The sequence below is a fragment of the Triticum urartu genome, chromosome 1 (assembly GCF_003073215.2).
Source record: "Triticum urartu cultivar G1812 chromosome 1, Tu2.1, whole genome shotgun sequence".
Lineage (NCBI taxonomy): Eukaryota > Viridiplantae > Streptophyta > Magnoliopsida > Poales > Poaceae > Triticum > Triticum urartu.
In genome coordinates, this window is record NC_053022.1 from 252866922 (window position 1) to 252879913 (window position 12992).

General features: G+C 46.9%; 2 protein-coding genes across 2 annotated transcripts; one reads left to right on the forward strand and one right to left on the reverse strand.

Moving 5' to 3' along the window:
* Nucleotides 1-7855: 7855 nt before the first annotated feature.
* Nucleotides 7856-9647, forward strand: LOC125556569 (transcription factor MYB4-like). The gene is made up of 3 exons (XM_048719277.1): nucleotides 7856-8069; nucleotides 8602-8731; nucleotides 8925-9647. Exons 1-3 carry the CDS (start codon nucleotides 7952-7954, stop codon nucleotides 9559-9561), a joined length of 885 nt encoding a protein of 294 aa, XP_048575234.1. The 5' UTR covers nucleotides 7856-7951; the 3' UTR covers nucleotides 9562-9647.
* Nucleotides 9648-9794: 147 nt separating this feature from the next.
* LOC125556558 (protein NEOXANTHIN-DEFICIENT 1) lies at nucleotides 9795-12497 on the reverse strand. The gene is made up of 9 exons (XM_048719270.1): nucleotides 12206-12497; nucleotides 11954-12101; nucleotides 11834-11880; nucleotides 11314-11368; nucleotides 11168-11206; nucleotides 10899-11058; nucleotides 10534-10606; nucleotides 10342-10398; nucleotides 9795-10242 (listed from the first exon to the last, which is right to left on the reverse strand). Exons 1-9 carry the CDS (start codon nucleotides 12271-12273, stop codon nucleotides 9999-10001), a joined length of 891 nt encoding a protein of 296 aa, XP_048575227.1. The 5' UTR covers nucleotides 12274-12497; the 3' UTR covers nucleotides 9795-9998.
* Nucleotides 12498-12992: the final 495 nt, after the last annotated feature.

Here is a 12992-nt window from a genome sequence, read left to right on the forward strand (position 1 = left end):
AAAACCATAAGCTTTGATCACACTATCAAAACGTTTATTCCAACTCCGAGAGGCTTGCACCAGTCCATAAATGGATCGCTGGAGCTTGCACACTTTGTTAGCTCTCTTTGGATCGACAAAACCTTATGGTTGCATCATATACAACTCTCCTTCCAGAAATCCATTCAGGAATGCAGTTTTGACATCCATTTGCCAAATTTCATAATCATAAAATGCATCAATTACTAACATGATTCGGACAGACTTAAGCATCGCTACGGGTGAGAAAGTCTCATCGTAGTCAATCCTTTGAACTTGTCGAAAACCTTTTGCAACAAGTCGAGCTTTATAGGCAGTAACATTACCATCAGCGTCAGTCTTCTTGAAGATCCATTTATTTTCAATGGCTTGCCGATTAACGGGCAAGTCAACCAAAGTCCACACTTTGTTCTCATACATGGATCCCATCTCAGATTTCATGGCCTCAAGCCATTTTTCGGAATCTGGGCTCACCATCGCTTCTTCATAGTTCGTAGGTTCGTCATGGTCTAGCAACATAACCTCCAGAACAGGATTACTATACTACTCTGGTGCGGATCTTACTCTGGTTGACCTACGAGGTTCAGTAACAACTTGATCTGAAGTTTCATGATCATCATCATTAACTTCCTCACTAATTGGTGTAGGTGTCACAGGAACAGGTTTCTATGATGAACTACTTTCCAATAAGAGAGCAGGTACAGTTACCTCATCAAGTTCTACTTTCCTCCCACTCACTTCTTTCGAGAGAAACTCCTTCTCTAGAAAGATTCCAAATTTAGTAACAAAAGTCTTGCCTTCGGATCTGTGATAGAAGGTGTACCCAACAGTCTCTTTTGGGTATCCTATGAAGACACATTTCTCCGATTTGGGTTCGAGCTTATCAGGTTGAAGCTTTTTCACATAAGCATCGCAGCCCCAAACTTTAAGAACCGACAATTTTGGTTTCTTGCCAAACCACAGTTCATAAGGCGTTGTTTCAACGGATTTCGATGGTGCCCTATTTAACGTGAATGCAACCGTCTCTAAAGCATAACCCCAAAATGATAGCGGTAAATCAGTAAGAGACATCATAGATCGCACCATATCTAGTAAAGTACGATTACGACGTTCGGACACACCATTACGCTGTGGTGTTCCGGGTGGCGTGAGTTGCGAAACAATTCCGCATTGTTTCAAATGAAGACCAAACTCGTAACTCAAATATTCTCCTCCACGATCAGATCGTAGAAATTTTATTTTCTTGTTACGATGATTTTCAACTTCACTCTGAAATTCTTTGAACTTTTCAAATGTTTCAGACTTATGTTTCATTAAGTAGATATACCCATATCTACTTAAATCATCTATGAAGGTGAGAAAATAACGATACCCACCACGAGCCTCAATATTCATCGGACCACACACATATGTATGTATGATTTCCAACAAATCTGTTGCTCGCTGCATAGTTCCGGAGAATGGCGTTTTAGTCATCTTGCCCATGAGGCACGGTTCGCAAGTACCGTGTGATTCATAATCAAGTGGTTCCAAAATTCCATCAGTATGGAGTTTCTTCATGCGCTTTACACCGATATGACCTAAACGGCAGTGCCACAAATAAGTTGCACTACCATTATCAACTCTGCATCTTTTGGCTTCAATATTATGAATATGTGTATCACTACTATCGAGATTTAACAAAAATAGACCACTCTTCGAGGGTGCATGACCATAATAGAACAACCATTATTCTCTGATTTAAATGAATAACCGTCTCGCATCAAACAAGATCCAGATATAATGTTCATGCTCAACGCTGGCACCAAATAACAATTATTCAGGTCTAAAACTAATCCCGAAGGTAGATGTAGAGGTAGCGTGCTGACCGCGATCACATCGACTTTGGAACCATTTCCCACGCGCATCGTCACCTCGTCCTTAGCCAATCTTTGCTTAATCTGTAGCCCCTGTTTCGAGTTGCAAATGTTAGCAACAGAACCAGTATCAAATACCCAGGTGCTACTGCGGGCATTAGTAAGGTACACATCAATAACATGTATATCACATATACCTTTGGTCACCTTCCCATCCTTCTTATCCGCCAAATACTTGGGGCAGTTCCGCTTCCAGTGACCAGTCTGCTTGCAGTAGAAGCACTCAGTCTCAGGCTTAGGTCCAGACTTGGGTTTCTTCTCTTGAGCAGCAACTTGTTTGCCGTTCTTCTTGAAGTTCCCCTTCTTCTTCCCTTTGCCCTTTTTCTTGAAACTGGTGGTCTTATTGACCATCAACACTTGATGCTCCTTCTTGATTTCTACATCCGCAGCCTTTAGCATCGCGAAGAGCTCGGGAATTGTCTTATTCATCCCTTGCATATTATAGTTCATCACGAAGCTTTTGTAGCTTGGTGGAAGTGATTGAAGAACTCTGTCAATGACACTATCAACAGGAAGATTAACTCCCAGTTGAGTCAAGTGATTGTGATACACAGACAATTTGAGTATATGTTCACTGACAGAACTATTCTCCTCCATCTTGCAGCTATAGAACTTATTGGAGACTTCATATCTCTCAATCGGGGCATTTGCTTGAAATATTAACTTCAATTCCTGGAACATCTCATATGCTCCATGACGTTCAAAACGTCGTTGAAGTCCCGGTTCTAAGCCGTAAAGCATGGCACACTGAACTATCGAGTAGTCATCAGCTTTACTCTGCCAAACGTTCTTAATGTTGTTAGCAGCATCTGCAGCAGGCCTGGCACCCAGCGGTGCTTCCAGGACGTAATTCTTCTGTGCAGCAATGAGGATAATCCTCAAGTTACGGACCCAGTCCGTGTAATTGCTATCATCATCTTTTAACTTTTTTTTCTCAAGGAACGCATTAAAATTCAACGGAACAACAGCACGAGCCATCTATCTACAATCAACATAGACAAGCAAGAAACTATCAGGTACTAAGTTCATGATAACTTTATGTTAAATTAATCATATTACTTAAGAGCTCCCACTTAGATAGACATCCCTCTAATCTTCTAAGTGATCACATGATCCAAATCAACTAAACCATGTACGATCATCATGTGAGATGGAGTAGTTTCAATGGTGAACATCACTATGTTGATCATATCTACTATATGATTCACGCTCGACCTTTCGGTCTCAGTGTTCCGAGGCCATATCCGTTATAGGCTAGGCTCGTCAAGTTTAACCTGAGTATTCCGCGTGTGCAACTGTTTTGCACCCGTTGTATTTGAACGTAGAGCCTATCACACCAGATCATCACGTGGTGTTCGCAACGGTGCATACTCAGGGAGAACACTTATATCTTGATAATTTAGTGAGAGATTATCTTATAATGCTACCGTCAATCAAAGCAAGATAAGATGCATAAAAGATAAACATCACATGCAATCAATATAAGTGATATGATATGGCCATCATCATTTTGTGCTTGTGATCTCCATCTCCGAAGCACCGTCATGATCACCATCGTCACCGGCGCGACACCTTGATCTCCATCGTAGCATCGTTGTCATCTCGCTAACTTATGCTTCTACGACTATCGCTACCGCTTAGTGATAAAGTAAAGCATTACAGGGCAATTGCATTACATACAATAAAAGCGACAACCATATGGCTCCCGCCAGTTGCCGATAACTCGGTTACAAAACATGATCATATCATACAATAAAATATAGCATCATGCCTCGACCATATCACATCACAACATGCCCTGCAAAAACAAGTTAGACGTCCTCTACTTTGTTGCTGCAAAGTTTTACGTCGCTGCTACGGGCTGAGCAAGAACCGTTCTTACCTACGCATCAAAACCACAACGATAGTTCGTCAAGTTAGTGTTGTTTTAACCTTCTCAAGGACCGGGCGTAGCCACACTTTGTTCAACTAAAGTTGGAGAAACTAACACCCGCCAGCCACCTGTGTGCAAAGCACGTCGGTAGAACCAATCTCGCGTAAGCGTACGCGTAATGTCGATGCAGACCGCTTCATCCAACAATATCGCCGAACCAAAGTATGACATACTGGTAAGCAGTATGACCTGTATCGCCCACAACTCACTTGTGTTCTACTCGTGCATATGACATCTACGCATAAAACCTGACTCGGATGCCACTGTTGGGGAACGTAGTAATTTCAAAAAAATTCATATGCACACGCAAGATCATGGTGATGCATAGCAACGCGAGGGGAGAGTGTGTCCACGTACCCTCGTAGACCGAAAGCGGAAGTGTTAGCGCAACGCGGTTGATGTAGTCGTACGTCTTCACGATCCGACCGATCAAGTACCGAACGCACGGCACCTCCGAGTTCTGCACACGTTCAACTCGATGACGTCCCTCGAACTCTGATCCAGCCGAGTGTTGAGGGAGAGTTACGTCAGCACGATGGCTTGGTGACGATGATGATGTTTTACCGACGTAGGGCTTCTCCTAAGCACCGCTACGATATGATCGAGGTGGATTATGGTGGAGAGGGGCACCGCACACGGGTAAGAGATCAAGAGATCAATTGTTGTGTCTATGGGGTGCCCCCCTCCTCCGTATATAATGGGGGGAGGAGGAGAGGGCCGGCCAAGGGGGTGGCGCGCCCTAGGAGGGGGAAACCTACTCCAAGTAGGTTTGCCACTCCCTTTCCTAATCCAAGAAGGAGGGGGAAGGAAGGAGTGGGAGAGGGGAAAGGCAAGGGTGGCGCCGCCCCCCTTTCCTTGTCCTATTCGGACTCAAGGGGAGGGGGCGCGCCTCTTGCCCTGGCCGGCCCCTCTCTCTCCACTAAGGCCCAACAAGGCCCATTAGTTCCCGGGGGGGGGGTCCGGTAACCCTCGATACTCCGATAAATGTCTGAAACCTTCCGGAACCTTTCCGGTGTCCAAACATAGTCGTCCAATATATCAATCTTTACGTCTCGACCATTTCGAGACTCCTTGTCATGTCCGTGATCACATCCGGGACTCCGAACTACCTTCGGTACATCAAAACATATAAACTCATAATATAACCGTCATCTAACTTTAAGCGTGCGGACCCTACGGGTTCGAGAACTATGTAGACATGACCGAGACACGTCTCCGGTCAATAACCAATAGCGGAACCTGGATGCTCATATTGGCACCTACATATTCTACGAAGATCTTTATCGGTCAAACCGCATAACCACATACGTTGTTCCCTTTGTCATCGGTATGTTACTTGCCCGAGATTCGATCGTCGGTATCTCAATACCTAGTTCAATCTCGTTACCGGCAAGTCTCTTTACTCGTTCCGTAATACATCATACCGCAACTAACTCATTAGTTGCATTGCGTGCAAGGCTTATAGTGATGTGCATTACCGAGTGGGCCCACAGAGATACCTCTCCGACAATCGGAGTGACAAATCCTAATCTCGAAATACGCAAACCCAACAAGTACCTTTGGAGACACTTGTAGAGCACCTTTATAATCACCCAATTACGTTGTGACGTTTAGTAGCACTCAAAGTGTTCCTCCGGTAAACGGGAGTTGCATAATCTCATAGTCATAGGAACATGTATAAGTCATGAAGAAAGCAATAACAACAAACTAAACGATCAAGTGTTAAGCTAACGGAATGGGTCAAGTCAATCACATCATTCTCCTAATGATGTGACCCCGTTAATCAAATGACAACTCTTTGTCTATGGCTAGGAAACATAACCATCTTTGATTAATGAGCTAGTCAAGTAGAGGCATACTAGTGACACTCTGTTTGTCTATGTATTCACACATGTATCATGTTTCCGGTTAATACAATTCTAGCATGAACATTTATCATGATATAAGGAAATAAATAATAACTTTATTATTGCCTCTAGGGCATATTTCCTTCATATATAGGAGCCAATATGTGCATCCAGGTTCCGCTATTGGTTATTGACCGGAGAGGTGTCTCGGTCATGTCTACATAGTTCTCGAAACCGTAGGGTCTGCACACTTAGTGTTCGATGACGATATAGTATTATATGAGTTATGTGATTTGGTGACCGAATGTTGTTCGAAGTCCCGGATGAGATCACGGACATGACGAGGAGTCTCGAAATTGTCGAGAGGTAAATATTGATATATAGGACGATGATATTCGGACACTGGAAGTGTTTCGGGGGGTACCGGGTATTTATCGGGTCACCGGAAGGGGTTTCGGGCACCCCGGCAAAAGATATCGGCCTTATGGGCCAAGAGGGGAAACACACCAGCCACAAGGGACTGGTGCGCCCCCCATATGGGCCGGCCTAGGAGGAGAAGGAAAGGGGGGAGGGAAAGGAAAGTGTGGATTATGATTCCCACTTCCTTCCCTCCCCCCTCTTTTCTTCCCCCTCGGTTATATATGGTGGGGGGCGCCTTGGGGAGGGACTCCAAGTAGGATTCCTCCTACTTGGGCGCCTCCTATGGCTGCTTCTCCCTCCCATATGTGTGTGTGGGGGGGGGGGGGGGGGCTAGCATACACCAGATCAATTGTTAGCCGTGTGTGCCGCCCCTCCACCGTTTACACCCCCGATCATATTTTCGTAGTACTTAGGCGAAGTCCTGTGGAGACCACTTCATCATTACTGTCACCACGCCATCATGCTGACAGAACTCATCTACTACCTCGACGTCTTGCTGGATCAAAAAGGCGAGGGACGTCACCGAGCTGAACGTGCGCAGAACGCGGAGGTGTCGTTCGTTTGGTACTTGATCGGTTGACGTGAGAAGAAGTTCGACTACATCAATCACGTTGCGAAACGTTTCCGCTTACGGTCTATGAGGGTATGTAGACACACTCTCCCCCTCGTTGCTATGCATCTTCATGGATAGATCATTGCGTGTGCATAAAAGTTTTTTTGTTTTCCATGCAATGACTCCCAACATTTATATGTTGCATGTTGATCTACGTAGTTTCATCGTGTTGCATGCTTTTATATGAATTTAGGCTAAACAGCTAAGGACCACGCTTACAAACGGGGGAAATGAGGGATGCCTGGTCACTGTCCGCTGACGCGTCCGGACGGGTTCACGGACGTATAGAGCCTTAAAATTTTGTAAGCTGTCCGGTGACCGCCAAGATGTTAACAAGGTTCTATTTTTTTTTAATACATCACGGTGGATTATCTTGTGGAAATGGTGGAATACCTTGTCAATTTTTCATCTCCTTTAACAAGATGCGACTTTATGTTTATTCGCAAAAAAGAGAAAGAGATGAGACTTTATGCATCACTTCAGTTTTGGCATCTCTACACTTTTGCCAGTCTACGATGCAGCTAAATATTCTGAAATCTTACCAAAACAGGAATGAGAAAAATTGAATGTAGAGCTGAAAGGCATCGCTTCACTTCAAATTGAGCATCTCTAACACTTTCTCTAGTCCATGTCACAGGACATCCCGTATTCCTGGACCCTTCTCAAGTGCAACGGAGAGCGTAATTAAGTTCACCGTAGGAGACAAGACCAGCAGAGAATTTTATATTTGACAGTTCAAACTACTGTGGTGATGGCAGCTTTGCTTAGCTAAAGCACTGCAGGCAGTGTTAAAAAAAAAAGGCACTGCATGCATTTAACCAACTTCAAACCATCGGTACTCACTTAACACCAAATTTAACACCTAATGCCGTACTTAATTATCTTTTAAACCTTTTTACTTCTACAATCTCATCACGCGGCGGAATCATCTGGAGACTTTTTTTTTCACTTTCACCTTTCACCTTTCGTTCACCCCCTTTTCTTCTCTCTTGGAGAACGGGGAATAGTTGGTTTTAACACAAGACAAACCAATAAAACAAGAATGGGTACAGATATTACCACGTGGTAAATATAAACAAATACTCATCCATCACACATTTGGTATTTCTCAGTACAAGAGTACTGGTATTTATACAAGTTAAGTCCGTGTGCCTTTCATTTGAAATCCTAAGCCCCTCCTGGCGACAAGAAAAACCCCTGTCCAATGAGAGGGAGCATGATGAAGAAGGGCAAGTGGTCCAAGGAAGAAGACAATCTGATCAAAAACCACATTGAGAAGTATGGCATTGGCTGTAGCTGGCAGGGATTATCCAATACTTTAGGTTTGATTTCTTCTCCACAGCTGCCCTTGCATGCATTCATATCTGTTTGAGTTCTTGATGATGCCGATAAATCAATCTACTCAAATAAGCAGAAAGCGTCGCTAAATTGTAAGGCTGTAGTTTGTTTGCTTGCAAATGATTTATGCCGTTTCTTATGGCGGTGTTAGCGTAATCAAAGTATATAGGCACGCAACACTGCTATTTACTGCAATTCCTTATGCGTGCGCAGTTAAGACTGCAGAGATTTGTCCAATTTTTATGATCCCTTACCTTTCTTTCGTAGCATTCTCGGTACTAATTTGATCAATCCCCGGACAATTGCTTGGATAGTTTCATACTAGCAATATTTCAGTCAGGAGCTGGTCTGCACCCGATTCCTTCAGAAAAACCAATAGCGTAGTACACAGAGACAATTAATTTGCTCTCTCATTTTTGACATGATCATGGCAAAGTGTCGCCTAAGCAAATCATTTATCACTCGCTACTGTGTCTGAATCATCATTCCTGAGAGAAGTTTGTTGGTGGATCGCAGGGCTTCGGCGCTGCGGCCGGAGCTGCCGCTCAAGGTGGCTGAACTACCTCCGTCCGGGGCTGAAGCACGGCAACTTCACGCCGGCCGAGGACAGGATCATCTGCGAGATGTACAGAAAGAAAGGAAGCTGGTGAGTGAGCCTCGCACCCAACCCATTTCTACTGCTCTGCTTTCCAGTCTCGATCGCTTGATAATCAGATGAAATGTGCACTGTTTTGTTGCTCGGATCAATTTTTTCAAACCTCGTCTTCTGCAAGTGCTGAGTGTTGTTGCATTCCGTCGCTGGTTCACTGATCTGCTCCTGTCGGCATTTGATCGAACAGCTGGTCCGTCATCGCCGCCGAGCTCCCCGGGAGGACGGACCTCGCCATCAAGAACTACTGGAACAGCACGCTGAAGAAGCAGCTACCCCGCAAGGCGAGGAGCCGCCGCCGCCGCCGCACCGGCGGCACGAGCTCGTCGTCCGACGCCACGAGCCTGGACCTCGCGCTGGTCGTCTACGACGAGGAGAGCACCAGCGGCACCGCGCGGGACCTCCCACTGGTCGTGTGCAACGAGGATGACAGTGCCACTGCCACCACGGCGGGGCACCTCCCTCTGCTCGCGTACAACGTCAACGAGGCGAGCTCCACGGCTGGGTCCTCGTCGAGCCACGCCGGCGCCGTCTCGGCCGGATCGCCGGTGCAAGCGCGTGCCCAACCGCCGCCGCTGCCCGCCGCCGCCGCGAACGAGGAGCCGATCGCGGCGGTGCCGGTGAGCGGGCCGGTGAAGATGGAACAGCGGACGCCGCCACCGCCTGCTGATGAAACCAGCGAGGAGATGGACGTCGACTGCCGCCTCATGTCTCCGCTCCCCCTGGGGCTCATGGAGCTGCCGGACCTTCCCTCCATCGCCATGGATCTGCCTCACATTGCCGGCTTCGACGACATCGACAGCCTCCTCTCCTACTTTGACCACTGATCTTAGCGTAGCAGCAACGAAATGGGATGAAGCCGATTCAGGAGTAGCCGTGTTTTAGGTCAGAGTTTGACACTTACTGTAGTTGTTAGGATTGGACGTTGGGTGCATGAGTGACTCTGTTATTCTGAAATTTGAAGACCATATGCTAATCTAATTCTGGAACAATTGCTTTTCGTGTATATCTTATCTGCTAATTCGCGCATATTTTGTATTACTACTAGTAACTGCAAATGTTCTGATAAAAGTATCCCCTGTTGCTGTTTCTCATATAAACCAATCTATGCCAAACTATGAATGAATTCAGCAAGCAGGCTTCACAGTATCCAGCTGCACAGTCTTACTTGCAACCTATGAACAAATGAAAGAACAACAGATGAATGCTGCCCAAGTCTACTGGCCAGAGCTGGTGTCTTCTGAACCATGGTGTGGCATGAGATTCAGGTACTGGAGTATCTGACTTCCTTCTTCTTGGGGTGCGGAGCGACAATTTTCGGCGCATCGACGTGCATCCGCAGGGAGCTGAACTCCAGAGCCAAGATGGGCCTGGATAGCAAGACCAGGAGGCTTTGTTTTTGCGCGTCTGAATCCGATGATCCGGTGCTGCTGTTCATGCCGTCAGAACACTCCTGTGGTTCAGCGGTTTTAGGGCTCCAGATCTTAGCTGGACTCACCGGCCGCACCCTATGCAAGAGAACACACACACCTGTGGTTAGAAAGGCACATAAAAAAAGAGCAATGTGCATCAGAGGGCATATGCTGAGAATTTAGGAGTGCAACCACCTGCACTCTACTTTGCAGGAGTACTTGAGAAGCTCAGGATGGTCCTCTGTCTGGCCGCTGAAATTCACAGCACAAGTTCAGTTCAGGTTTTGAGAATGGTGCCTTGTGCAGGCATTGGTTGGGACTTCAGCGGTTATCTTCTGGAGAAGCATGCAGATGCAGGTTCTCTAGTTTGGTTTAAAAAAAGCTAACCTGAAGCTTGGGAGGGACATTTTGATTGCCGGACCCATCCACTTGCTGCGTTTATGTGATCCTCTTGACCCTTCTGCATAATTAGTAGGTGAAAAGATGGCACTGAATTAAAATGGTCAAGTTCTATAAGTTCCTTTTTTTAGAGCTTTAGAGTTGAAATTCTTAAGACATGTTGTAAGATAAGGCTTGTAACTTGACCTTGTAAGATGCATTCCAGTAAAGTGGTCATTAAGACTTCAAAATCGTTCCAGTAAAATACTACCTCTGTTTCTAAATGTTGAACTGCCAAACCGTCTTGCATTTAGGAACAAAGGGAGTAGATCATAAGGGTCGATGCATTTAACATAGAACAAGTTATAAATTACCGTTGAGAGGCAGACTGATGTTGCACAAATGCCTTGATGATGAGCCCGAGGCCTCCTTGATCTCAATGCGCCGGTAATTCTCTTGCTTGGAGAAGCCTGAACCCATTCCGAGAATGTTGAGGAAGTTGTTTGGTTTATTTCTGAGCGTAGAATCTTCGGTCTATCCTCCATGTGAGCAAAGTTGACGTTACAAGTTTTTTTTTTTTGAACAACACGTTACAAGCTAACATTTGTCAAAGCTAATGACAGAACAAAAGTGCTGTGAGTACCTGTGAGAATGCCGCGACATGGCTTGGAAGCCCTACTTCCTGCATTAGCGACAGTGACAGTAATTAGGAAAATAGCAGTACTAGCAGAGAAGAATTGGCCTGAACCAGGAAAGAATCATAGATGGACACTGTTGGCAGTTTGGCACCTTGCGTCCATGCCGGCAGGCTTCAGCGCTGTTTACTAGCACCCGGGCAGCCCACCTGTTACACAGGTTCAGACAGCAAATCAGCAGAGTGCACAACTACGGCCGCTTTCTTTTTTAATGAAAAGAAAAACTGAAGAGGATAGATGGCATCGCATCACTAATTAAGCAAGTTATCTTAGGCGTCGGCGGGTAAGTCAGAGGGTTAATCCAAATGGATTCCAGATGGGCAGCACGGTTGTCCATGCCAGAGGGAGCAAGCACAGCGAGCGGATGAGATAATTAATGGTTGCTGGTTTAACACAAGTGGAGGTCAAGCACAGTGAACTGATCAAGTGGGCGTTGTTTACTGAGGAGCTCAGGCACAGTGAACTGATGATACTGATCAAGTGGGCGTTGTTCCTTGTTTTGTAATGCAAGTTGTGCCAGTTGATCGATTCTATTCGCATTCCCCAAGCAGGCAATCACTCACTAGTGGAATTAGAAGCGATTAAACTAGGACAAAAGAAGAAGAGCAACTCACGCGCAGGAAGTCGGCGGATTCCACACAATGCCGGCGATCACCACCAGCTGCGAAGCAAAGCTCGTCAGAAAACGTATGGAGGAACGAGGAGATGGAATGGGGCCAGGCAGGGAGGGGAACCTCGTCGAACTGGCCGGCGGGGCTGTCGTGGTAGCGCGCCAGGAACATGCCGCCGAGCGTGTAGCCGAAGGCCTCCACCAGGCGCAGCTCCTTGGGCACGAACGCCCGCGCCGTGGCCGCCTTCACCAAATGCAGCTGGTACAATGCGCTGCAAGGCACACGCACACCAAAAGAATCAGTCGCCCGCCCCCAGCTCCACCTACACCATCCATGGTGAACGGGAGAGAAAAGAAGAGGAGGGGAGGCACTTGCCTGCCCTTGAACACCCACGGCGGCCCGTGCCGGTAACCGGCGGCAGGCTGGTCGTCCTCGGCCTCCATGGATGGATGTGGCAGCTTCCTCCGTGCGAGAGGCCAGGCACTGACTGGTCGATCAAGCAGCTGAAGAAGAGCTGGGGAGGGGACCAGCGCTGCTTGGGTTTTCTATGCGAGGAAGGAAGCAAGGAGGAAGCTGGCGATGAATGATGGAGAGTAATGAAGTGATGCTTGGGATGCTGCGGGTGCAGGGGATCTCTCTCTCTCTCTCTCTCTCTCTCTCTCTCTCGCCTTATCCGGTGTACAGAGGGCGCTGGTTTAGAGGCCGGGCGGGGGGCGACGGTGATGTCATCGTCGCTTCACCGTGGAGATCCATGAGGGGCCCCATCGACTGACCGAGCCCCTGATTGATGCCGGAGGTGTGTGTGGCTGGCGGCCGTTTGCTGCTGCGGTTTCCGTGGCTCGAGTGAGAGTGACAGTGACACGGGGAAAGGGACGGCACTGTGTTGTGTCTGTTGTGTGGCTGCTTGGTTTGGTTGGGATGGTAAACAGCGTCACGCGTGCGGGTGCAGGTGCAAGTCACCGGCACCGGCTAGGGGGATGCACCGGCAGGGTGATCGTCGTTGGACGGCGAGCATTTGACAAAGAATATTGATTGATTTCTCTGCGGATGACAATGATCCATGTGCAGTAAATCTTCAGAGGATGCCTCACAAATTGCTTCACATGATACCGGGGGTGTTTGCTCATTTGCCTAGATTATTTATTAGTTGGGCACTTCATTG

Bases quoted from the DNA above. Each gene is read 5' to 3' on its own strand.
- LOC125556569 (XM_048719277.1), top strand. From the start codon at position 7,952: ATGAGAGGGAGCATGATGAAGAAGGGCAAGTGGTCCAAGGAAGAAGAC. The intron at 8,070-8,601 runs GTTTGATTTCTT...GGTGGATCGCAG, and splicing joins GGGATTATCCAATACTTTAG to GGCTTCGGCGCTGCGGCCGG. The intron at 8,732-8,924 runs GTGAGTGAGCCT...TTGATCGAACAG, and splicing joins TACAGAAAGAAAGGAAGCTG to CTGGTCCGTCATCGCCGCCG.
- LOC125556558 (XM_048719270.1), bottom strand. From the start codon at position 12,273: ATGGAGGCCGAGGACGACCAGCCTGCCGCCGGTTACCGGCACGGGCCG. The intron at 12,102-12,205 runs GCAAGTGCCTCC...TGTGCCTTGCAG, and splicing joins CCGTGGGTGTTCAAGGGCAG to CGCATTGTACCAGCTGCATT. The intron at 10,607-10,898 runs GTAATTTATAAC...CTAATTATGCAG, and splicing joins CATCAGTCTGCCTCTCAACG to AAGGGTCAAGAGGATCACAT.